The sequence below is a fragment of the Peromyscus leucopus genome, chromosome 11 (assembly GCF_004664715.2).
Source record: "Peromyscus leucopus breed LL Stock chromosome 11, UCI_PerLeu_2.1, whole genome shotgun sequence".
Classification (NCBI taxonomy): domain Eukaryota; kingdom Metazoa; phylum Chordata; class Mammalia; order Rodentia; family Cricetidae; genus Peromyscus; species Peromyscus leucopus.
The window spans coordinates 53,935,600-53,961,735 of record NC_051072.1 but is presented as its reverse complement, the minus strand read 5'-3'; the positions used below and the strand labels follow the sequence as shown (position 1 = coordinate 53,961,735).

The window sequence follows — 26,136 nt, the reverse complement described above, 5'->3', positions numbered from 1 at the left end:
TGTGTGTTCCTTCACTTTCTGTGTGGATGCTAGGAGGCTGGAGTAGATAGTGTTTCCCAGGTTTACTTGCTCATAGAAACTCTCTTCATGCTATCTATTGTGGAAGAGCTATTTCTCTATAAAAGAATTGTTGAGTAATAGAAATTTGGTTATATTTGTATGTTCAGTTGAAGGAGTTTATCTGTATACATACAGGCTTGAATCACTTACTATAGTTTTATTTCTATGTCTTTATTTAACTCTCAGTACTGTAAATACTGAGTCTTTTAGGTAGATGACAGAAAGGGATATTTGTCATAGATGTGTGTTCACGGCAGACAGATTTTTGTGAGTTTAAGGCCAGACTGGTCTACATAGTTCTAGTCCATTTTACAGGGCCTTGAAAGACCCTGCCACATTTCTCATCTGGAGTAGGCAAGGAGCTATGTAGGACAGTTATTTGCATGACGTTGTGGTGTTTATAAAATTCTATAAATACGTGATGTGTGTGTGTGTGTATATACACACACACACACACACACACACACACACATTATTCTAGTTTGTGAGTAGACTTTGTACTTTAACATGATGACACATGCTGTTCATGTGTCCTGGGTGTGGCTCCAGTTATGACAGTGAAGCCTTTACAGGGTTCATTGACTAATACAGATCAGTGGCTTGTAAATGTTTTACTTTGAGTAAGTAGTAAATGGGTAGTGGATTTAAAATAGTACACAAATTTTGTGAATTGTATTGGTATGTTTAAGGTTGGGCAGCAAAGACTTGGAGGACTTCACAGTCTGGGAATCACCAAACTGTGATTAAAAAATTTTAAAAAAAATTCAACTCTTGAATTTTCAGATCAGATTTACTAGCTGTTATAAAGAAAAAATGGTGTGTGTATGTGTGCGCGTTCGTGCTTGCGTGCATGTGTGCGCATTTGTGCTTGCGTGCGTGTGTGTGTGCGCGTTCGTGCTTGTGTGCGTGTGTGTGTGTGTGTGTGTGTGTGTGTGTGTGTGCGCGCGCACGCGCGCGCGCGCATATGCATGCATGTACACGCCTGTGCCTGTGTGGAGAGAGAGAGACAGACCTGGGTGTATTGTCTGTGGAATCCAGAGGTTATCGGATCCCCTGACACAGAAGTTACAGGTGATTATGATTGTGAGCTACCCAGTATGGGTGCTAGGAATGGAACGCAGGCCCTCGACAAGAGCAGGAAGTGCTCTTAATCTCTGAGTTCTTAATCTCACTGACATCTCATAACTTTAAGGGACAATTTAGAGAATTAGTGAAATATTGTTTTATATTAGTGTTTTTGAGTTACTGAGGTTTGTAGTTTTGAAACAGTTATATCGATTTTGGATTTTGCATGCATTTTATCTGTTTACAGAATGTCTTGTCTAACTTATTTATTAAAATTAATTAGAGCATATATTCTACTTCAGCAGTTAATAGAACTTGAACCATCTCCAGTTTAATTGATTAATTAATGGGTACTGGGAGAAATAAGGTATCAAATGCCTTCAAATTAAGCATCCATTTTCTTTCATTTAGGCTGTACAAGAACAATGTATTGCTTCCATTTTTGGAAGCTGAGTAGCTGCTGTCGAAAGTAGGACAAGTTGTCTTTACATTGTCCTCTTTTGTGCTATTTCAATCTTAAAACATGGAACTACTTCACTTTTGGAATAGGGAAAAGACATTCGAGATTTTAAAATTACTTCCTTTACTCTGAACGTGATCATTTGGTGGATATACAGTGTTTACATTCATAATGAAATCCTGACTTCACATTTCCTGGCCACGTGGCCTTACGTTAGTCATTTCTTTTCTTTGAAGAAGGGCATGTCGAGAGCTACTCTGCTTACCTCAGAATGATTATGAGTACATTCGGTAAACACCTGTGAGGTGCATACCCTGCTAGATGCTGGTATAAGGCACAACACCAGTCCTTAAGGGAATTTGCTTTCAAGAGCAAAAATAGACAAAATATGGACACTATGACAATGGCCGTGAAGATCCATAGGCTCCAGTGTCAGCATGGGCTCAGGAGAGGATTAGTGGTGAATGGCCCTAGTGATAAGAGCATTTAAGTTCGGCTTAGAAGATGGGAAGAGGGACTGAAGAATGAGAAGGAGGTATCCATTTAGAGCAAACAACCTCCAGCCCTACCTCACCTGTCTGTCTGTGTCTAGTGCAGTTTTCATTGAAGAAGATACAATACTGCTGAAAATTCTCTCCTCACCTCAAAATCTTTTTAGTTGTATGTTTATTGTGGTAGTGGAGATTGAATCCCGGCTTCATGCATGCTAGGCAGGAATCCTATCATTGAGCTATATCCCCAGCCCTGATCCCCAAATCTTGATTTATTGTTGTTTGAAGGTGGGGGACAGTAGAATGTCTCACTTGGAGCTTCTTAATAACCCTAAAAAGAATTAGTAGGGAATAACTCCAAATTTTAACTATATACACTTTATAGATGGTACACAATAAATCAAGATTCTGAAGTCTTATTCAGTGCTTGGATTTGCCAATATAAGCTTCCCCACCATCCTAGTTATAAAGAGTGTGTTTTCCAAGATGCTTCCTGTGCATATAGACAGCCTAGCCGTAAAACTATTGTTACAATAATTCTAGCTACCCTGCCTGCCCTCTTCTGATGTCTTACTGTTGGACACACAAGTGTTTTATAAATTGAAAATGTGATTGAGATAAAAGGTAATATTTGGAGTTTAGCTTCCAATAACTACCAAGATTATTAAAAACAAAAGTTTTTAAAGTTTTGGATAAAATTTTTTGAAGTATAAAATACAGTCTTACACATAAAATATAGTTTTATACAGGTTTATGTAGATATTTCTTGATATAATAAAAGAAACTGGGTTTTGTCATTTAATCTTCATTCACATTCATTTAAGAATGGAAAGATAAAAAGGTGAGGTCTCTGTTCTGATGCTTTGTTGTTTTGGACTGAACTGTTCTAGCGTCAGAGGGAGGACCATGGTCTCTGTCCTGTGTAACTGAGTAGTGTCAGTGTAGACGTTGTTAGCTCGGGTTACCTAAGACTGTAAGGATTGTATCTGTTTGTTTGTTTTGTCACACAAGGTTTCTCTGTGTAACAGTTCTTTCTGGCTGTCCTGGATCTTGCTCTGTAGACCAGCCGACCTCGCAGAGATCTGCCTGCCTCTGCCTTCGGAGTGCTGGGATTAAAGGTGTGTGCCACCACCACCCGACTGAACAATGAATTATTATTCATTATCTTTTTCATAATTATAATAACTCTCTAGGTCATTATTTGTGGGCTGGTGGTGCCAAGAAAGCTTGCTACACTGAGGCACTTGCACATATCCATACCATCACTCAGCACGAGATGAGGGCACTAGGGTTGACTTGATTTGAGAGACAAGACTTCTTGGATGGTCATAACCTAGATTGGTTTCTCTTATCTACTTGACTTCTAAGTAGGGAGCTAGCAGCACTAGTCATAGTTGGGCACATTAAACATAGGGTTATTGTTGTGTGTTCAAAAGCTTGAGAATTATATTAAAAGTGGCTAAATGATGGGTAAGATATTTAGAATAAGACTGTTCTAGTCGGGCAGTGGTGGTGCACGCCTTTAATCCCAGCACTCGAAAGACAGGTGGCTGATCTCTGTGAGTTCAAGGCCAGGGTAGTCTACAGAGTGAGTTCCAGGACAGCCAGGGCTGTTACACAGAGAAACCCTGTCTCGAAAGACCTAAAAACCAAAACAACACAAAAAATACTGTTCTTTGATACCTAGTACCCATGAGGATTTGGATAAGGGATTATAGGTATACACCACAACCACCTGGCTAGTTTGGAAATTCTTGATGGCCATGAGGATTTCTTTTTGCGTGAGCTTATTTGGCACTTATGAAGCCTGTTCAGTTAAGATTGCTGGATTTCCTCTGCTTTTATATTTTTGTGAGCATGCTCACAGGTGCACATGCTCATGGAAACCGAAAGTCAACCTTGGGTGTCATTTCTCAGGAGCTGTCAGTGTTGTATGTTGAAAGGGTCTCCCACTGGAACCTAAAGCTTGGAGATAGGGTAGGATGGCTAGCCATCGAGCTCTAGGCATCTGTCTGTCACCACACCAGGCTTTTAAAATGAAAGCTGGAGATCAAACTCAGTAGTCCTTCAGCTTCCATGGCAGCACCTTGCCAACTGAGCCATCTCCCAGTCCCTTCTGCTCCCCCATCACCCCTACTGTGTTCAGTTCATTCAAATCTCTCTCTCTCTCTCTCTCTCTCTCTCTCTGTGTGTGTGTGTGTGTGTGTGTGTGTGTGTGTGTGTTGTTTTCCTTGTTTTTGTTTTTTCTTTTTACAATCCTTTTAGTGTAAATTTTGATATGGTTATTACTGTTTAAACTGTGAAATCTGATATATTGTCTTTAAAGGAACTTACTAAATGGTGGACTAAAATAGGAATAGATTGATTTAAAATTTGGGTTTGTTTTGTTTTACTAATAATGAGTAACAAGTAGTTTGTCACTTTAGTAAGAAAAGAAAATAACTGTTGGTTGACTAGAAAGAACTAATCTAATTTTACCTTGGACACTCTACATCTTTTCAGTATTTTATAAGAAAAAAATATAGCATGCTTGTGTTCTGTTTGGTTTTGTTCTGACCAAATGCTTGAGGTAATTACCTAAGGAAGGAAGGCTTTCTTCTGGCTCATGGTTTCAAGTCCTGGTCAGCTGGCTGCGTCCGTTCTGAGCCTGTGGTGGCGGATAGCATGGTGGAAGGGTTGGGGTGGGACAGCTGCTTCACTGTGCAGTCAGGAAGCAAGGACGGAGCCTCCAAAACCCTGTAAGTCTACCATTCTCCAGGACTCGAAGACCAGCAGCGTCTGAATCATACCTGGGTCTCCTGTCGGCTCAGTCCCCTGTCACTTCTCTAGGTGACCCTGCCCCTTTACTCTCTTCCAAATAAGTCTACTCCTTTACCCTGGAGCTTGGGGTGCACAGGACCCAACCCCTCCTGAGATGCTCAGGACTTCCTATTGTGGAGTCGTGTCTTTCTTGTAGGGCTCTTTTCTTCAGCTGTCTCACCTTTTCTAGCCAGACTGCAGTTTTTCACTAACCGCCTTTGTGTTCTGCTTTTGGGATCAGTTGTCAGTATAGCCCTGACTAAAAGCAGCTAGTCATCCAGACTCGGCCTGCCTGCTGCCCCGCACTGCACTTTCCTTCATCAGATAATTAGACATCACCCTTTTGTTCATCCTCACCTCCCACAGGGGCTGAAGTCATACACAAGATGGGAACAGATTGTTTGCCACAGTGAGCCATGAATGGCTCCGGTCCTGTTCATTAGATTTTGGAGTGCAAAGTAAAGAGACAGAAGGCAGAAAGAGACCAGAGGCCGACCTCAACAGATGAGTCTGTTTATTTCAGACAGTGAAGGTCAGGAACAGAGGTTCTGCAGGGGGGAAAGCTGGCAGGGACCCTTTATAGCAGTGGCTCTCAGTCTGTGGGTTGTGACCCTTTGGGGGGTCGGAAGACCCTTTCACAGAGGTTCCCTAAGACCATCGGAAAACATATATTTACATTTTACAATTCATAGCAGTAGCGAAAATACAGTTATGAAGTAGCAACTAAAATAATCATCTGGCCGAGGACCACCACCACCACATGAGGAAAGGGTCGAAGCATTGGGAAGGCTGAGAAGCCCTGCTTTATAGGGACAGGTGAGGGTCTTGGGAATGAGGAATTGGTGCAGCTGTGGGGATCTGCAGGCTCTTCTGGAATTGTTTGGACAGATTATTTGGAGAGATAGCCTGTCCCAGCAAATACTCCTTCCTGAGTTGTGGCTGACATTTGAGCAAGGTCAGCTGTAATCTCATAAGAACCCCATTTTACAGCCCAGGTACTCTGTCACAGCTCCTGATGGAGTTCCCACCTGAAATCTCTTAAGTCTCGCCTTCACTATCCATGTGCCTTTGGGATTCTGGGCTGCAAGCTCATGGTACTTAGTAAGCTCTACAAGTTATAGCGCTTGAAGCTTTTCCAAGCCGCTTTCCCCAAACTCCCAATGCTTCCCACAAATGAGTTACAAAAGCTTCTGGACCACATTGCTAGGCAGCCACAATGGCCGTGTGTGTGTGTGTGTGTGTGTGTGTGTGTGTGTGTGTGTGTGTGTGTGTGTGTGTGTGTTAGTGTCTCATCACTGTTGTCAGATAAATAAAGATCTGGTCACAACCTAGGGAACAAGGATCTATCTGGACTCAGGGTTCCTGGGCCTGTGCTGGGACAGAACATTATGGTGAAAAAACAAAACACCTCATGGCAGCCAAGAAGCATAGAGACAGAGGGACTGAATCTTACCTTTACAGTGACCTACTTTAGTACTTCCTGTACCAGGTCCAACTTCCTAGTTCCCATCATCTCCCTAAGGTGGCATTAGATTGTGACTCCATGGTTAGGTGCAGACCTCATGATCCAGTCCCTTCCCCCAACCCCCTGAGCTGGCAGCCCTACCTTTAACACACAGACTTTTAGGGGCAGTTCAGATTGAAGACAGAGCACGTTTGTATGTATTGTACATACATGTAGTGTATGGGTGGGGATGTTCATTGCACTGTGATGTGACAGTGGCCTCAGTCCCGAGTCTTGATGCCTCATAAGCTGCTATGTCTGCCCTGTGTGAAGCTTTGTGCCACTGACAGCTGTATTTTCAGCATCATGTAACTTGTCACCTGTTCATTGATTGACACTATAGAATGGAACTGTTGCTATTGTGTGTTCTTTGTGCGTGCTAGCACTACTCGTTCTCAATAGCTGGGTGATCGTTCCCTTTTCCAGGGCAGTAGTTTTTCTGTCCAATAACTTGTTTCCTGAGCATTTGCACGTCACATGTGGCAAGTAGGTGGATGTCCCTAATTTTGCTGGGGCTGTTCCTGCTGTTCTTCATAGACAAGGATAATGTAGTGGGGTGGCTGAGATTAAGTCAGATGTTTTCATTGTTACTTTCCTGAGGAGTCACCACTATGTTCTCATTTCTCCATTACTGTCTGTCACTTTGGTTCTGCTCCAGAATTGCTCTGTTTACTTCTTTAAATGGAAAATATTAAAAGGTAAATGTATTCACATTTTTCAGGCTCATTTCTTAAGCATTCAGATTACAGTGAGCACCTATAACATAAATCTAACCTGTTCATAGTTCTTGACCTGGTTTGGCCCTGGCCATTGGTTGCTAGCCCTAATAATATCTTGGAATTACAGGATGTTTTAGAATGTGCTGCACTCTGGTAGCCTATCCAGCTCACTATGGTTTGAATCTGAGTTGCCCCCCAAAGATTCATGCATTTGGGGCTTTGTTGCCTTCCTAAGATCGCTGACTTATTCAACAGATTAATCCCTTGATAGATTTGTAATCTGATGGCACTCTCAAGAAGTCAGGCTTGTTGGGGAAGTGGATCACTGGGACATGCCCTGGAAAAATGGACCTTGTTCTCAGCCCCATTCTGCCTCTACTTCCTGGTCACCATGAGGTAAACAGTTCTACCCCATCCTTCCTTTCCTGTCATGCTTTACTTGACCACAGGCCCAGAAGCAGAGGAGTCGGGTGAACATTTACTCAGACCTTGAGCCAAAGTAGTCTCCTTTAAATTGTTTCTGTTGCATATCTGTCAGGGAGATGGAAGAACTAACTACTATGTAGTTCCTTACCTTTTTTCAGGAGTTTAGCAACCAAAAATATTTGTTGCAAATGCAGTAGGTTCTGAGTACACTTGAATAGTAGTTACATAATGATAATAAAAACAGCAACTCTGTGGCATTGATGGAATATAAGATGACACAGCACAAAAGTTCAAAGCTTGCAGAAGACAAGCATAAGACCTATGTGTTAGTTGCTTTTCCATTGCTGTGCAGAAACCATGATCATGGCAACTTATAGAAGGAAGAGTTTAATGAGACTTAACCATCTCAGTGTTAGCTTCCCTGACCATCATAGCAGGGAGCATGGCAGCATACATGGAGCTGGAGCAGGAGCTGAGATCTTGCATCCTTATCTGCAAGTAGGAGGCAGAGAGAGCCAACTGGGAAAGGTGTGGACTTTTGAAACTTCAAAGCCCTCCCCTGAGACACACCTCCTCCAACAAGGCCATGCCTCCTAGTCCTTCTCAAACAGTTCCACCAACGGGGGACCAAGTATTCAAATATAGGAGCCTGTAGGGGCATTCTCATTCAAACCACCACAGCCTATGTGTTTGAAAAATAGAAGTGTGTGAAGTGGGGCAGTTCATCTGAAAGCTCCAGCCAGGAGTGAGGATACAGCTCCCCTGTTCCCGAGTAAGGCAGCAGAGACAAAGTGTAAGTCCAGAGGTAACTCTCCCAGCTTCTTTCTAAAGTGCCAGCCTTGGAACCCAGGGCCTCATCCTTGCTAAGCAAGGGCTGTACACCAAGTAGTATCCCAGCTTTTTAATGTATGGATAAACTTCTTTCTCCTAATACTACTTCTCTCCCTTCCCCTTTGCCTCCCTCCTTCTCCTGTGTCTTTTTATTCTTGCTTTACAGCATTGTCAGTCAAATAAAATCATCTTGAGGTTTCACTCGGAGTGGCAATTCATTACCTTTATTCTAGCAATATTTTTTAACTAACTATCTAAAGGGACCTTTAAGATGATTATTTATAGTGATTTCATGGTACTTTTATTTTGAAATTATAATCTCAATGAATGAAGATTTCATTTTAATATTAAAAATTATTGTTAATGAAGTTTTAAAATTATTGTATTTTGAGATTTATTACATAATTTTCTCCTCTATCCTCCCTCCAAACCCTCCCATGTACCCCCTCTTGTTAATTTTCAAATTTATGGCTCCTTTTTTCATTAATTGTTGTGATATATATATATCATATCCATTGGGACTGGGCTCTACAATTTTGTTGTGATTTTCTGTAATGGTTTTTGTCTGTGGCAAAGAAAAGTTTCCTTGATGAGGAGTGAGGTCTACACCTATCTGAGTATAAAGACAAATATTGAGAGTACAGTTAGGATCATGGTGGTTTAGTGGTTATAGGTTCTCCTCCAAGTTCCATGACTGCACTAGCACTGAGTAGTTAGGTAGGGTTCCAATACCATACGTGACTTCTGCTTGTTGATAGGGTCTTAGATCTAGTTAAAGGGAAGGTGGTTACCGCTAGGGTGTGTGCCACCACTGCACCTGTGGGTTATCGGACTGTGCTGGCCGTTGTTCATAGCTGGGAGGACGGTTGGTATTGCACGGCGCCTTCTGGAATCATGAAAGCTAGTCCTCGAGGAGACATTCAGGTCCGATCCAGCTCCAGGAGCCTTTGGCCTGTGTCTGAAGTGCATGGTATCTTCAGCAGTAGGCTGCTCCCCTTTCACCTCTGGGAGAGTCAACAAGAGCAAGAGCAATAGCCTCAGTCCTAGATTACAAGTAAAAGGCCGTTTTCTGTGCATACTGTTCTTTTGTCCACTGTTGGGCTTGATTGATCAGGACTTGGACCTTTTCCTGAAGCTCATCCTGGGGTCACAGATTTCCTCCTTTGGGGTGGTAGAGTTACTGTGATGTGGTTCACATAGTCACAAAGTGTCTGGTGTATTTGCAGAAGTGTACTCCTGTCACTCAGATGGTATCCTGTGTAGAGCCGTCACCATGTCAGAAACAGACCAGCCCTAGGCTACCACGGATTTCCTTGTTTCTCTGCATTCTTATACTTGCCTGTTCTGTGGGTGTCCTATAAATAGATCAATACAGTTTGTAGCCTCTTATGTCTGGCTGCTTTCACAGCATGTTTTCAAGGTTCATCTTGTTGTAGCATGAATTAGTGTCCTCCCTTTTTAGTTCTTTGAGAATTTTATACAGTGAATTTTTATCATTTTCACCTCTTCTCCCATTCCTCCCAGAACCACCTCCCTTCCCTACCAACCCAACTCCATGTCCTTTTTAAATCCATCCAATTCAGTTTGTGCTGCCCATATGCTAGAGCATGATCTACCTGCCTTGAAGAGAACCCACTCTCCTACAATAGCTCTCAGTTGCCAGTAACCCCTCAGCTCTACTGGAACTTCCTGCCTTCTCCCACCCCCTGCATGCTGGGGTTTTGTCTGGCTAGAGACGGTATAGGACTTGTGCGTACTGTCGCATGTGCAGTGTGGATTCACACATGCAGCTGCCTGCTGTGTCCCAAGGACATTGTTTCCTTGTCATCCACCCTCTCTCTGTCTTCCAACTCTTTTCCTTTGCAGTGATCCCCAAGCCTTGGAAGGTGTGATATGGTTGTCCCATTTTGGACTACACATTCTGTATTCTCTTCTTCTCTGCAACTTGACCTGCTGTAGGTTTCTCTGTTAATTACAAAAAACGTAACATGCTAAGGATGTACCACGTTAGGGATGTTTCTTCGTGAAGGTTGAGAGATGCACTAATATCTAGGTATAATGATGTCATTAGGAATCAGTTTGTTATTATGTCCATTTAGAAGAATAATTGTGGTGGATTCTCCCCTAGAGTATTTACTCCTTTTTATTGCTGAGTAATATTCCAGTGAATGGATATACCACATTCTGTTTGTCCAGGAAGTGGAGTTTTGAGTTGTCATGTTTTGGCTGTTGCACATAAGCTGTTATCAACATTCATATACATAGACTTCATATGGACTTCTGTTTCAGTTTCTCTAGGGTATCTATTTAGGAGTAGCATTGGGACGGATTGTAATTTTGATTTGTTTAATATTTTGAGAAATAGCCAACTTCAAAACAACTGTATCAGTTTTCATTTCTATCAGCATTGTTTAATGCTTTCAGCTTCTCTCCATGTCTTTCCCAATACTTGACACTCATGATCTGACTGATCGTAGATATCTGATTGTTCAGTGTTACTTCATTCCTCATGGATGAGGTTGGGTATTTTCTCATGTGCTTACTGCATATTTGTATGTCATCCTAAAGAAATGCCTCTGTAGGCCCTTTGCCAGGATTTTTAAAGATTTTTACATTAAATTTATTTATTTTTGGTTTTTAGAGACAGGATTTCTCTGTCCTTGGCTGTCCTGGAACTAGCTCTGTAGACCAGGCTGGCCTCAAACCCACAGAGATCCACCTGCCTCTGCCTCCCGAGGCGTGAGCTACCACCACCGCCCAGCCAAAAATTTACTTCTATGTGTGACTTTTTGTCAGCATGTATGTAAGTAAACCATGTGTATGTGTGATACTTGTGGAGGTAGATGAGGGTGTCAGATCCCCTGGAATTGTAGTGTCAAGTTAGCTGCCATGGGTGCTCAGAATTGAACCTGGGTCCTCGTTAAGAGCAGAAGATGCTCTTAACCTCTGAGCCATCTCCCCCTCTCCCTTTACCCCTTGTTAACAGTGCTAGTTGTACTGGCCTGCCACTTCTATACTTGGTTTTGGAATATTAGATATTAAATGGCCATAAATACATTGAAAATAATGTTTATAATTCTTAAAACTATAAAATTAGGATAATAAATTTAGAAAATTAAAAATCAGAGTTTTTAGGTGCAAGGTCAGAAGCTCTTGATTTCCCCAAAAACTTATATTAGGAGCAGTGTGTTTAAATGTGTGAAATTTGCACTTGTGAGTTTTGTAGTGAAAACATGGGTTTCTACAGAACACTTCCCAAACTTGTGGTGAGGGGCAGCTGTTCTGAAGGAGCCACATGGATATTCCTTACATCTCCATTGAGTTTGTACTTGAACCATATTTAGCAAGACTTCCAAGACCTTTTACAACACGTTGTCCATCCTTGGAACTTCTGCTCTTCAGTTTATAGGACCACTAGCACAAATGAGTTTGTCTGGACCTTACTAGCAGTGCTGGACTACATATGTAAATGTTCTGTTGTGTGCTACACGTCATGTTACTGGTGGTTTGTTACTTGATTATCCCACTAAGGGTTATCAGTCCTTTATACTTCTTACAGCTCTCCTTAATAGTAAGCTTTTCTAGCTAGTTAGAACCAACAGATTTTTTGAAGCTGCCTTGCTGTTTGGAGAAGTAGGTTTGTAAGAGTAATAGAAAATATTTTCAGTTAATTTTGCCTTTAAGCTGCAATAGCATTACTTTGAAATTATTTTAAGTAATGTTTGGAAAAGGAAAGCAGCATTCAGAGAATTACACTATTAGGTAGATTCTTTGTCCAGAAAATTCATGAATTTAACCAATGGAGAAACGAGCAAGTTTGAAAATTATTAAAAATTTGCTGCACTTCTTTTTTAAGTGAAAGTGATTTATATATGATAAAAAGCTCATACTTTATTGGAAGGCATAAAATTAAAACCCGTTTACATTTTTACTTCCCTCCCCAGATCAGCAGGCCTTTCTTCAGTTAACTAGACAGGAATTTCTTACTCCTTTGCTGTTTGTTTCTTGAACGTCCTTTTATTGTTCATGTTTTCCCAACTCAAAGTGCGTGGTCAGTCAGTCTTGTATTTTGCTTTTCATTGACAGTATTCCAGGGTCTAAGTGTATGAGGCTTACATAGCTATCTACTGTTAGTGGTTTGTTTGTTTGTTTTGTATTTCCATCTAGAAAGAACACCGAATGGCCCAGGGTAGGAGCTGACTAGGATGTTTGAGTTCCACAGTAGAATTCGTGGTAGGATAGCATGTGGAGACCAACTCCACAGGAAAGGAAGCCTCCTGCACTGCAGCCAGAGTGCAGAGGAGATGGGTGCTGCCTGGCCAGGCTTGAAAGACTTGTGGGTTCGGTCGGGCATGGTGGCTCACGCCTTTGATCCCAGCACTTGGGTGGCAAAGGCAGGCAGAGCTCTGAGTTTGAGGCCAGCCTGGGCTACAGAGCTGTTTTAGGACAGCCAGAGATACATAATAGACCGTGTCTCAAAAAAAACAAAACAAAAACCAACAAAGACTTCTGAGTTTAAATTCAATCTAGTTAAACTATAAAAATCAAATTATGTTTGGAAATACACTTTAAAATCTTCATTACCATATTCTCCATAGTGTTTCCCTCCCTTTACATGTTGGGTTAGAATTAAGCAAGTCAAATGGAGGCTGTTTTTAATGTGATGGAGTCAGAAAACTTTTTTCTTTGCTGTGTGCTTTAGTTATTTTTCTATTGCTGTGAAGAGACACCATGACCAAGGCAACTTACAAAAGAAAGCATTTAATTGGAGGCTTATTTACAGTTTCAGAGGGTTAATCCATGGTCATCATGGCAGGGAGTATGACAGTAGGCAGGCAGGTATGGCCTTGGAGCAGTAGCTGAGAGTTTACATCTTATCCATAAATTAGAGGCAGTGGGTGTGGGGAGGGGCGGGGGGCCGGGAGCCAGACAGAGAGACACACTGACAGACTGGGCCTGGCTTTTTGAAACCTCAAGACCCATACCTGGTGACACACCTCCTCCAAGACCACACTTCCTAATCCTTCCCAAAACAGTTCCACTAACCAGGACCAAGCATTCAAATGTATGAGCCTATGGGGGACACTCATTCAAACCACTGTACTGTATCTACTTGTCTATATAGGAATGTTAATATGTTATTATCTTAAGGTTTCCACTTCTGTGATTTAAACAAAACAAAAACCAAACAAACAAAGCCATGACTGAAAGCAACTTGAGGAAAGGGTTTATTTTATCTCACATGTCTCAGTTGATTACAGTCCATCCCAAGGGAAGTCAGGGCAGGAGCTGATGCAGAGGCCGTGGAGGAGCACTTCTTACTGACTGACTCCCATGGGCTTGCTCAGCCTGCTTTACTCTGGCATCCAGGAACACCAGCCCTGGAGTGGTCCCACTCACAGTGGGCTGGGGCTGGGGCTGGGCCTGGACCCGGACCCTCCCCATCAGTCACTAAGAATGTTCTACAGGCTTGTCCACCACAGTTTCTCAATTGACACACTCTTCTCAGATGACTCCAGCTTGTGCCAGGTTGACATAAAAACTAGTCAGCACAATACTTTAATATTAAACTTAGATTAACTAGAATTAAGGGAGACTGAGCTATTTATGGTTAATTGAGTTTTTGTTTTGCATGTTTCCCTATTACCAAAATTCCCCGATCTGTACCTTTTCTTGATTGAACATTATTGGTGCTGGTTTGTGTCTACTAATTGTCTGTGAGAGAACTATCTTTAAATTACCTATTCTAGTTCCTTGCATAAAGGAGAGGCCGACATAAAATTAAGTTCCCTGTAAGTAGTAAGCAGGGCTTTTGCTGAAAATAATCTAATCTTTCATTGAGATTTGGTGGGTTTCCCCCAATAAACTAAGTGTATTACAGAGTTTTAGAAAGCATCAATAAAAAGGCAGTACAGAAGTGTTAACTTCTACTTTTAGATTGCAGAGGCAAGAGTGGGTTTCCTTCTTAATGTCGGAGTGTGTGCTCCTTGCGTTCACGCTCAGCTTCACCCCAGTAGAGGACTTGGAGCACAAAGCTCTCACCTCTATGGCTAGAAGTAGCTGGCCCGTCTTGCCTATCCATGTTTGTATTTTAACTGTGTCTTGTATTTACATAGTTTCTTTGTTACCCTTTAGAGAAAAAAGCTAATCTCTAAAACATTTTTGGTTTGTTTATAGGTTGGTCAAAGAAAAAGTGATGTATGAGAAAGAAGCAAAGCAGCAAGAAGAAAAGATAGAAAAGATGAAGGCTGAGGACGGTGAAAACTACGCCATTAAGAAGCAGGTGAGGCTGACACTTGGGAACTGTGCTGACTGCTGTCGGCTTTCCACAGCTCTCAGAGATGGGACTGTTCTCTGGGCGGCGGGAAAGCTGAGACAGGATCACTACAAGCTGGAAGCCAGCCTACAGACTAGTGAAGCCCTTTCCAACAAGCACAGCAAAGATAGAAAGCAGAAACTTAGTGAAATAACTGAACTGCCACAGGTCACACAGCGCTCTTGTTTGAACACAAGCATTCCATTGTTGCTCTCGGCCATGAAGCTCTGCAGGTCTCCAGTTCTAAGTATTAAATACAAGTTAGATAATATACTAAGTGTAATTACATCTTTAAATTTAGAAATAGCTCCCGAATTGGTGTGCAGACCATCAAAATAAAATACGTATTTCTCATGATAGTTCAGAAATTGATGCAGACCAGATGTCCATCTACAATGAATGGATAATGGAAGTGTGCTGTATGCACACAGTGGCATAGAACTCATCTTAAATTAGGATGAAGTCATGAAATTTGCAGGAGACGATGGAATTGGTGGGGTTCCGGTAGTTTATGTAAGTTTTGAGGAGTGGGCTCCATTGCTTTCAGGTTGCTAGTATTCGAGTTGTCTCTGGGACCTCTTCATTCTGCAGTGGCTACGGGAGCTGTTTGGTGACTCGTGCCTACTCACTCGGTCTTGCCAGAAGTGCATCAGCTTTTTCTTTAAACTTACCTGTTGTTCTGTTGACCTTTCCCTCTATTTTTCTGACTTGTAATTTTATTGATTTGTACTTTTATAATCACTTCATTTCTTTCGATTGTTTTGTTATTGATTTCTACTTTTATGATCACTTCATTTCTTTCGATTGTTTTGAGTTTATTTGCTGCCTTTTTCTCTTTGTTTTTTGTTGCTGTTTTGATTTGAGGTTTTTGTTTGCTTGGTTTTTGTTTCTTTTGACAGGGTCTTTCTGTGTAGCCTTGACTGTCCCGAAACTCCCTAATTGACCAGACTGGCCTCCTGCCGCTGCCTTGGAGTGTTGTGTTAAGTGCTGCCTCTTGTTCTCTATTGTGAGGAAGAGCACAGACTTGAGAGCACTTCACTCTGCTGATGGGAGCTCAGTGCCATGAATCCTCCTCTCAGCGCTAGTGTAGGTCTGGCTGCCCCCCACGGCCTCTGCCCCCCCCCACGGCCTCTGCCCCCCACGGCCTCTGCCCCCCCCCACGGCCTCTGGCCCCCCCCCACGGCCTCTGCCCCCTCCCACGTGCTAGGGTAAAGGTGTGTTCTAACACTGCCCTGCTGACTTGGTTAGTTTATCAGGGAAGAGTCTCCTCTTCAGTTACTGACTGTTGTGTCATAGAACTGTACTGTCTGTGATTGCGTGGTGTTTAGGTTTCTGTTTAGTTTTTACCGCTGTTGACGTAGTATGTGGTCTGCTGCAGTGTTCACAGGGCTTGATGCATTTGCACTCTCTTACGTGAGGGTTCTGTTTCCTTGCTACGATGCACTGGGGTTTGGTTGTTGTTTATTTTACATCCCAACCACAGTTTCCCTCCTTCCTCTCTTCTGATACGGTGTTTTTTTTAAGCAGCATAGCTTACTGAGCTTGTGTCTAGTTCTTTCCTATCTTTGCTCATTTTTGTCTAGTATTTCTATAAATTGTTGAATGGAAACCCCATCTGTATATGTTCATTTATTTATCTGTTCAGTTCATACACAGGATCATATGTTACCTTGATGTGCTTAGAATGTTCTGATAATGTGACACTCCTTTGGTCCCTAACAGCATTTCTTGATCTGCAGCATTCTACTCTATAATATTAATGTAGTCACTTGTGCTGCTGCTGTTGTTGTTGTTTTATGTTCCATATCTTTTTCCATGCTTGTATTTTTTGTTTTTTTACATCTGAAGTGAATTTCTTAAATGCCATATGGTTGGATACAGTTAGTCTATCTCCATGCTTTAGATGGTATACTTGCACCATTTACATTCATGACAGTTGTTGGTGTGTCAGAGTTTACACTGCCCCGCTTCCCCTCAATGGATTCAGCAATAACCAGGGAAACAGTCAAATGGATTCCTAATTCACTGTGCGCATGTTAACGTCCTTCCACTATATAAAAGAGAAGACTTAACTAATGTTGCAGTAGTTTCTAGAGCTCCATCTGACAAGCTGATGTGAATATCATTGGCTCCAGAGACAGCTGACATTCTGTGGGCTGGTACAACTTATAGGTCTAGTCCATCCCTGGTTACAAGATCTGGCTCACCAAAGGAGCCAGAAACCTTAGCCTAATCAGTTGCCGAACAGCTTAACATTGGCCGCATTGTTTCGTAGAACTTTTCCTGTGACAGAAAAAAAAAAGGAATTCCTATCAATTAGATCAATTAGAATGTTTACTTTTCACTTTTTATGTTTGATCATAAAAGAAATTAATCAACTTTTAAGTTCTGCAATCTATAGATTATTATAAAGCAATCCTTGCCTATTCTTCCCCAATTTCCATTTTACCAAAATAAATACTCAGAAAAGTTATAACTTGTTTTAAAGTCAGTTTCACATCACTGGGGATGGCACGCTATGGTGTTCCTCTAAGGTTCCTTATGAGTCCAGTGACTATGCCAAGACCCTGATTTCCTCTAGACATAATGCAGTAAGCATTAGAATAACCACTGTTTGAGTCCTCTAAAGAAAGAGGACACTCTGAATGAACAGCACTCGTTAGTTCATTTGGCTATTTGGGGTGTCTTCTTTGTCTCATCATGACTCAGAGGCTGTTGTTAGCTGCTGCCAGACGGAATCCCAGTCGAGAAACTGCCCCGAATGGTAGCTGCTGGAGAGAGAAAGTCGCTGAGGGCAGGTATACCAACCCCGGTCCAGGGCAGGCTCCATGCTCAGGAGTAGTTGGCCAACACAAATTGGACTCCATGGTTTTTTGTGGCCTTTTTGTTTGTTTTTGAAAAAGAACAAGAACTTGGCTGGGTAGCGATTTGGGGAGAGCCAGGGAGGAGTTAGGGAACAGCTGAATATGATAGTTTACTGTATGAAATTCTCAGAGAATAAAAAAAAATGATCTCTGTCAGTCCTGATTAATTGCTCTAGAGAGAAGCACTCAGCTTGCGGATTTGGTGCAGGTGTGGCCTGTGGGATCCAGGTTTCCGGGTGCTCCTTTGGCATTCAGGGGCGGTGTCACATGAAGCAGTGTCAGGCTTCATGTCTTCATGTTTGTGCTCCTGTGTTGGACTGCAAAACTGAGCCTTCTCTTTGCAGTCTGTGTCCCTTGTCCTGACATGTACGCATGCAGTCAGCCCTCAGTGTTCTTGGACCAGTTCCTTTTAGAAAATGGTGGAGTATATAACCTGTACACATATTGCTGTGTATTTTAATTCATCTCTAGATTAGTGATGATACCAAGATGATATAAATAGTTGCTATGGTATATTATTTTTAAGGAGTAATGACAAATATTACAAGTGTTCAGTGCAGTTTTTTTTTTTTTTTTTTTAATTTCAGTCTACTGTAGGTTAAATCTGCAGATGTGGAACCCATGGTTATGGGACTGAATGTTGCGGAAACCTAGTGCATAATCAGAGTGGAATGCAGGGGGATGGACTTTTGCCTTGTTGGAGGTCAGGAGGTCATCTTGCTAGACTCACAGAAGATCTTAATTTGTACTAATACAAAGAGATAATAAAGAATAGAAATTATGTTGGATAGTGCTGCTTAAAGTTTATTTCAGTAACATTAAGGCTTGGGGGAAAACTGTAAATATATATTTTAACTTGTCATGAGTTTGACCTAATTCTTTTAATTCATTATTTTATTCCTGTAAGCTGTTCTGCAGGAATTCCACAGGAGAAATCTGAGATGTTCCTGTTGCCAATTTTTCACATAGATTCAAACCAGATATACAAAAATAGTTTAATGGCATTGATTAAATATCTGTTTACCTGAAAGTAAAGTCATGATCCTGTACTTGAAATTTTAATCTGTGACTTAATAGTCAAAGCATTCTAAGTTCAGTCATGTATTTCCACCCAAGAAAGCGGATGTGGATAGAAAGTAACTGTGTGCTATGATGGTTTAGTACATATGAGCTATGACAGATTGTCAAAGAAAGCATGAAGATTCTGGGACCTACTTATGTTTCCATTATAATTAACTATTACTGCCATAAAATTGTGTGCATTCTGTTTTATTTCAGCTAGGTAATCTTGGTTAATTTTGTACCTTTTTCTCTGAAAGCTTTTGACCAAACATTTTTTGAGAAAAAATATTATCACAATATCTGTCTCTGAGAATAATTTATGGAAACAAAGCTTTTGTGCCAACTGAAGAAAAAGGCTTAAGTCCAACATCTTGATTAACTATTGACCGAGTTTCTTAGTTTTCCTTTGTGTTTTGATGTGTTACAATATAGCTTTGAATGGTAGATTGTACATTCCAAAAACATCCCTCAGAATAAGTGTCCCTGTGGTTAATTCTTCAGTGTCTTCATGAAGAATAGGCAAGAAGTTCAGATTCAGAGGGTGCCACATTGGTAATTTGGCTCAAACTGCTTGGGGAGAATAATCTCTCTCCTAAAATGAAGCCCAAGGATAAGTAATAACTTTTTATGCATGATAAGCATCAGAATATGAACCTGCTGGTCTTTGCTTTTCATTTCTCTTACCTCTGTCTTTCAGTGAGTCCCTCCTGCAGTGTGCACACGATGTGATCAATAACTCAATAACTTCTCTCATGCAGTAATTATCTCCCTGTGATACTATCTGAACACTGTTTTCCTTTATTACCCAAAGATGCAGGGGATATTTATATAACCAGCTGATCCCATTTTAGATAAAGGTGCTTTCTGACAGCAGGGGAATCGTTTACTTTAAATAGCCTTTTAAATAAGTGCTGAATGAAAAGCTTTGCCAGTTAATTTTCACTTACCATGAGAAGGTGATTACCAAAAGGGAGAAAAGCCCAAAACTTTGTGCAAGTTCTGCTTAGAACTTGCACTTTGCAGATAATACAATCTGATAAACCCAACTTGAATTAGAGCATTGAGTCATTTAACATAGTTCTACTTTTCATTTCCTCTAAATCATTAGTTATATACCAGGGTATAAAATAAATACACATTAGTTCCCGTCTTGACATGTCTCACAAATGTTCTTATTACAGGCAGAAATCCTGCAAGAGTCCCGGATGATGATCCCAGATTGCCAGCGCCGGTTAGAGGCTGCATATACTGATCTTCAGCAGATATTAGTAAGTAAAGATTTCTTGAACTCATATTTTAAATTGTCTTCAATCTAATATGCAGAAAACTAAAACTTTGAATATTTAACACTGCAGCTACTTAAAGAGATAGATTTTTTATTCATTTGTCCTGTGTCTTGGTTTCTTCTATTGGATGATGAAATACTCTTGGAAAGTTTCATTTTAGCTCTGAATTCCATGTTACAGTCCATCAGAGCAGGGAAGCCACAGTGACTAGAGAGGGAGCTGGTTGCATTGTATCCATGATCAGGAACAGGATGCAGTGGATTCATGTGTGTTTGTCTTCCCTGCTTAGGGATGGTCCAGCCCAAGATAGTCTCCTGATGTCATACTCGGAGACTAGCATTAATGTAGACAGCCCCTCACTAGTTTGCCCCCAGGTTTTGACAGCACTAACCACTGCACCCTGGGAACCAGCATGCTATTAAATGTTTAAAGAATTTAACTTAGGTTTGAGTTATGACTCAAGTTTTTTCTATCATGTTTATTCTACTTACTTACTAAATATTTGAACCATAATAGCTAGTATACATAGTACCAGTTTTGACCAGCAATATCTATTTGTTTTTTGTACATACTTTTTTTTTGACACATTAACAGCCAACTGTTTGAAATTTGATTTAATCCAGTGTCTCAAATTAATTTGGTCCTGTGTAAAAGGTCTGGAATTATTTTAGATTCAAACCTAAATTAAGTTGAGAGACGGGGGGGGGGGGGGGGGGGGGGGCAGAAGGTAATAGAAGCAGACTTCTCATGAAGCCACCTGAATGGGGTGGTACTGTCATGCTTTGAGAAACAGTGGTTAGTTGAGTCTATAAATGAATCAGTATAAGTAAAAGTCATCTTATTTCTTTTTTAACGGTTAGACACATGCACAGGGCTGTGTCTTAGTTCCACTTTCTGTTGCTGTGATAAAAACACCCTGGAAAAGCAACGTAAGGGACAAAGCTTATTTGGCTCACAGTTCTCTGCAGTCTGTCACTAGAGGGAAAGCAGCTGCAGGATCATATCCCTCCGTCTGCAGTGAACCGGCCTGACTACTAAAGCAGCCCTCAGTCTGCTTCCTGTCTGCTTTGCACACAAACCCTTAACACTGTAGGCTGTGAACTTTTCTACCCTTGTCCCCAAAGTATTGTCAAAGTTTGTCTCCTAATGTAAAATGCGGGCCATCTTTAAAAGTCCTTATGATCTTTAAATTTTCGAAACAGTATTTTAAGAGTCTTATAACTGTGAGTTCCCATAAAATCAAAAAACACAAAGTATACTTTGAACATAAAATAGTACAGAGTAGATATTCCTATTTCAGCATTGAAGGAGCAGGGCTTAACAAGAAGTAAACAAATGACCCTCCAGCAGAGAAACCGCCAAACCCTGCGGCACTCTGTCCGGGATCTGGGGCTTGTGATGAAACTCTTCCAGCCCTGCCGCCTTCAGCACACATCTGTCAGTCCACTCCGTCCTGCCACGCGCACACCTTGAAGGAGGCCCCGTGGTCCTGGTTTGGCCTGCCTCCTAGGGTCCCACTACAGCTTATGCTTTCCTTTATAGATTAGCCTCTCAGGGCCTCGTATCACAGGGACTGCCTCCATGCCACACAATGCCCGGCCTCAGCTGCTCTCAGTGACTTCCTCACGCTTACATCCTTTGTGACTTCAGAACAGACACCACGTGGACAGTAGCCAAGTTCTGTTGACAGCCTTTCTCCTCTGGACCACAGCTGGGTCAGCTTCTGTGTGCTGAAGAGACACTTTCCTGTGCAGTTCCTTTCCAGGAACGGGATGCCTTAGGCTTTCTTCCTCTTAGTGACTTTGCATCTTCTCAAGATGGAGCCTTCCAGACCCTCTTCCCCTCCCAGTGCAGCACAAGAGGCTTCTCTATGAAATACCATTATCTTTACATTTAACCTCACTCAGGTCCTCAGAGCAAGAGCAGGAGGAAGCCAGGTGCTTGGTCACAATGTCACAGGAATGGCCCCAGCCCACTTCCTGAGAGTCATTCTTCTCTCTGTAACCTTCTACGCTGGCCCTCCTCCACATTATATTCCATTTTCTCACATTCTGTTCTTCCACACTCCCATTAGAATGCCCATTAGCCTCTGCTTTCATCATTGAATGGATTTTCTAAACCAGTGTACCAAACACTTCCACATTCTTTCCACAAAACAGTTCCATTTGCCTAAAAGCCACATGGTCATGTTTATCACAACAGCTGCCCTCCTTCTCAGTACCGGTTTCTACCTTGGTTTTGTTTCTTGTTGCTGTGGTAAAATACTGAATAAAAGCAACCAACTTAAGGGACAAAGAGGTTATTTGGCTTGTCATTCCAGGTTACATCCCATCAAGGTGGCAGGAACTTGAAGCAGCTAATCACATTACATCCTTAGTGAAGAACAAAGAGGAATGAGCTAATGTCGTCCAGTGATTCTAGATTGTAGACACTCTAGACAGTTTACACTGACCATCACACAACATGGTGGCAAGCACCCTCAATCCCAGCACTTGGGAATCAGAGGCAGGTGGATCTCTGTGAGTTCAAGGACAGCCAGGGCCACATAGAGAGCCCCTGTCTCACAAACAAACCGTCACAACTACCCTAGTCTCATTTCTGTTGTTGTGATTTAAAATATATGTGTGTATATGTTATTTATATTTATATATATATATATTAGATTATATATATGTGTGTGCATATATGCATACAGCTGTTAATCCCACCAGGAGAGAATAAGACCACTACTACAATTTTTGAGCCACATTTGAATCAGGCTTTATTAAATATTGGTCAGGAAGATGGACACTGGCCAAGTCCATACCCAGGATACCCAGAGAATAGCTCTGAATTATGTTAGTCAGGTGCTTATAAAGGCAAAACACACAAGGCTGTGTACTTCCTGCCTTCATCCAATGGGGACAAGAATGCATCCTGACATACTTCCTGCCTACAGACCTCCAGCCTGTGTGTGATCAAGCACATCCTGTGCAGTTGGGCAGCGAGCCTTGGTTCCAGAAGTAAAAACATGTGGCTTGTTATCTTACATGAACAGCCCCCAGAATTCCAGGAAGTTTTCTGTCCCTGGGCAAGTGGACTTGCAGGTTAAAGGCAGTTTTGTTTTATAAATCTCTTAAGCACAGACATTTAAACTTAAAGCATAACTTTAATCCTTACAAAGCAACTTCAGGGAGAAAGGGTTTAATTTTGCTCACAATCCAGATTTTAGTTCATTATTATGAAGAAGTTAAGATGCAGGAACTTGAAGCAGCTAGTAATGTCAGAGAAATAAATATGTATGTACATGCTCACTTGGGCTTAGTTCAGTTTCTCTGCTATATTCCAGGACCCCCAGCCTAGAGAATGGTGTTGCCTACAGTGTGCTGGGTCTCTGTCCCCACAGACCATCCCCCACAGACATGCTCCAGCCAAACTAATGTAGACGGTTCCTTATGATACTCTCTCAGGGGATTTTGGATCGTGGCTAATTGACAAAGCAAATTGTCATGATGATCAAGTCACTGTTGCTGTTTGATAATTGATGAACTCTTAACATTTCTTTTACTAATCTTATTTTTAATGTTTATATTTCCTATGCTGATACTAATTATTAGACACATAGCTGTTCTTTCCCTTACTCATAATTGTTCCCTTAGGAGAAAAGTAAAGTATTTTCAGTATGCTCATAGATAGTCTAGGAAAAAGAATGAAATTTATGTTTACCAACAAATTCTGACTAAATCTATAGGGCACAAAAAAGAGGAAAATGTTTTTATTTTATGTACTAATTTTGCCTGGAATTCTGTCTATAATAAATCTTTTTAAGGATCATGAGTTCCTATGACTCAGCAATTTTTAAAAAGATTTACTGTTTTTAATTATGAGTATGTATGCATGACTGCAGATAGGTAACCTGAGGCCAGAGGCATCTGACCTGCGTGGAGCTGTGAGCACCTAAAATGGGTATTGGTCAAGCTCTAAACTCTGGAGGCCTCAAGTGCTCATAATTCACTTTACCATCTCTCCAGCCCTATAATGAATTCCTAAAAGGCAGGATGAATCTTCACATTAAAAGAGGTGCTAATGTTTTGTTTGATATCAGTATGGTATAATTATTAATAAAACAGTCCACTTTTCTAATTCAATTGTACTTAACTTGTGTGATGTCAGTAACAAGCTTTGGTGTTGGCCATAATTGGAGTATTATTTTTATACTGGATGTGGTCATATTATTAACTAACATATTAGCAAATCCTTGTTTTTTACTTTTAATACGTTGTAAATAATCTTTTTGTAGGATAATGTTGGCCAAATAAGAATGATTTTAAATTAATGAGATTTTTATTTAATTACTCAATGCTAATAATTTTAGGCAACTGTGTTTATAATTACAACATGAAAATACATAATACGAGAATATATGATGAAAACAAGTTAACCTCTCATTTCTTCTGTTCCCAGTAACAAAGGAGCAGAGGTGGATAAATTTAGAAATCCTAGAATCCTTTTCTTTAATTCTTGGGTTACTTACTGGCCTATAGTATCAAGTATGGAAATTCCTAAAGGACAAGCTTAATTGTGCTCTTTTTCATTTCAGGAAAGTGAAAAAGACTTGGAAGAAGCCGAGGAGTATAAAGAAGCCCGTGTAGTTCTGGATTCAGTGAAGTTAGAAGCCTGAAGTTTTGCTGTACAGGGTGTTTTTTGCATTAAATCCTGGGGTCCACTCTACAATTCATTATTTTTGGCCACTGCTGTGTTTAGTAATATGAAAATGTGGTTCTTTTTATGCAGTTGCATATATTTTTCTTTGCATAACTTAATGTGTCAAATGAATGAGTTCATCTAATAAAATTGTTTATTTCATACTTTACAAAAATTTCAGTTGGCCACTTAGTTAAATGGTTGTTCATTAAGTCACATAGGTGTTTTTGACATATGTCACTTTCTATCTGAAGGTTAAATATTGTAATTGTAGACTGGTTTAAAAATAGAGTACATCAGCTGGGGAGACCAGGGAGGAGTCTGTCTGTGCGGATGTGGGAGCCCATGTCCCTGCTGGGCAGACTTCTGGTGCGGCCTTTGGGCAAAGTGGCGCCCACACCCCTGTGGGTAACCCCCCACTTTTACTCTCTGTAAGAGTTCCCAATAAACTCATGGGTTCCCCAGCTTGAATTGTGGCAGAATCATGCCTTGGTGTGTGTTGGGCCCTTGACTTGGTTTGTGTGTCCCCAGGAAGGAATTCAGCAACGTTACGGCACAGCCAAAAGTGGACTGGAGTTTGTACTTCTTGTCCTGCTTTGGTGTGGTGCTAGTGATGGACCTCGGGCTTCAGACATGGAGGCCAAGTGCTCTGCCACCAATTCACCTCTCCCGCTGGAGTTTTGACTTTCTTCCTATTCTGAGATAGGCTCTAGTTAAGCTCCTCGGGTTCCCTGAGCTCACAATAGAGTTCACAAAGGCCTCGAACTTAATTCTGCCTGTCTCAGTCTCCTGACTCGCTGAGCTTACAGACCATTGCTACCAGGTGCAGCCAAACTGTCTTCATGACTGGAAACAAGTATCATTTTGTCACCGAGTATTTTTCCTGCAGGATTATAAACCTGTTGGCAAATCATTTAAGGTTTTCTTTGTTTGTTTTTTCTCTAGAGTACACAACTCACTTAGTTTCTTATATGCCTAGAACATGTGGGTAACTTCACGACCTCAGCTGAACATGGCATTGATACAGTGAACCAAAATAGTACTAAATAACATAGGAAGTGTAAAACCACGATGGAGAAAAGACACAGGGCTAGAAGTGCTTACAGTGGTGGTGTGTTGATCTGGTTTTCTGGGCAGGGTGTACCCTCCTCCCGTCTTAGTCTCTTATTTGTACCTGGCTGTGGGAAGATCAGACCTAGTGAGTCGTTTTTCCCCAGTGATCCTGACAGGAGCTTTCCGGTTGAGCTTTCATCATTTGCATTTCTTAATGGGTGTTAATTTCTCCTTAGCCTGGACTGCACCATGTAAACAGTTCTTAGGAAGAAATAGGACAGGGGCGGGAGGGGGGTACACTGAAAATAAGCACAGGTTTGTAAGTAATGAAAACTGATTGATGTAATGTACATCTAACATTTCTCAACTTCTTGACAGTAACATTCAAAGCTTAACATTTTACAACCGCCTATACCTGTGCACTGAATCTCTTCCAAATTGAGGAGTCAAACTTGTTTAATCTAAATCACTTTGCAGACTTCATCACATTAGTTGGCTTTTTAAAAACCCTATCAAA

General features: G+C 41.2%; 1 protein-coding gene across 1 annotated transcript in view; it reads left to right on the top strand.

Annotated features, from left to right (window-relative positions):
* Nucleotides 1-25,037, top strand: part of Tbca (tubulin folding cofactor A) — a 57,136-nt gene extending 32,099 nt beyond the window's left edge. The window contains exons 2-4 of the mRNA XM_028871658.2: nt 14,533-14,638; nt 19,779-19,865; nt 24,463-25,037. Of these exons, the coding sequence (XP_028727491.1) occupies nt 14,533-14,638; nt 19,779-19,865; nt 24,463-24,543 (274 nt within the window). The 3' untranslated portion in view covers nt 24,544-25,037. The remainder of the gene's footprint in view (nt 1-14,532; nt 14,639-19,778; nt 19,866-24,462) is intronic.
* The last annotated feature ends 1,099 nt before the right edge of the window (nt 25,038-26,136 follow it).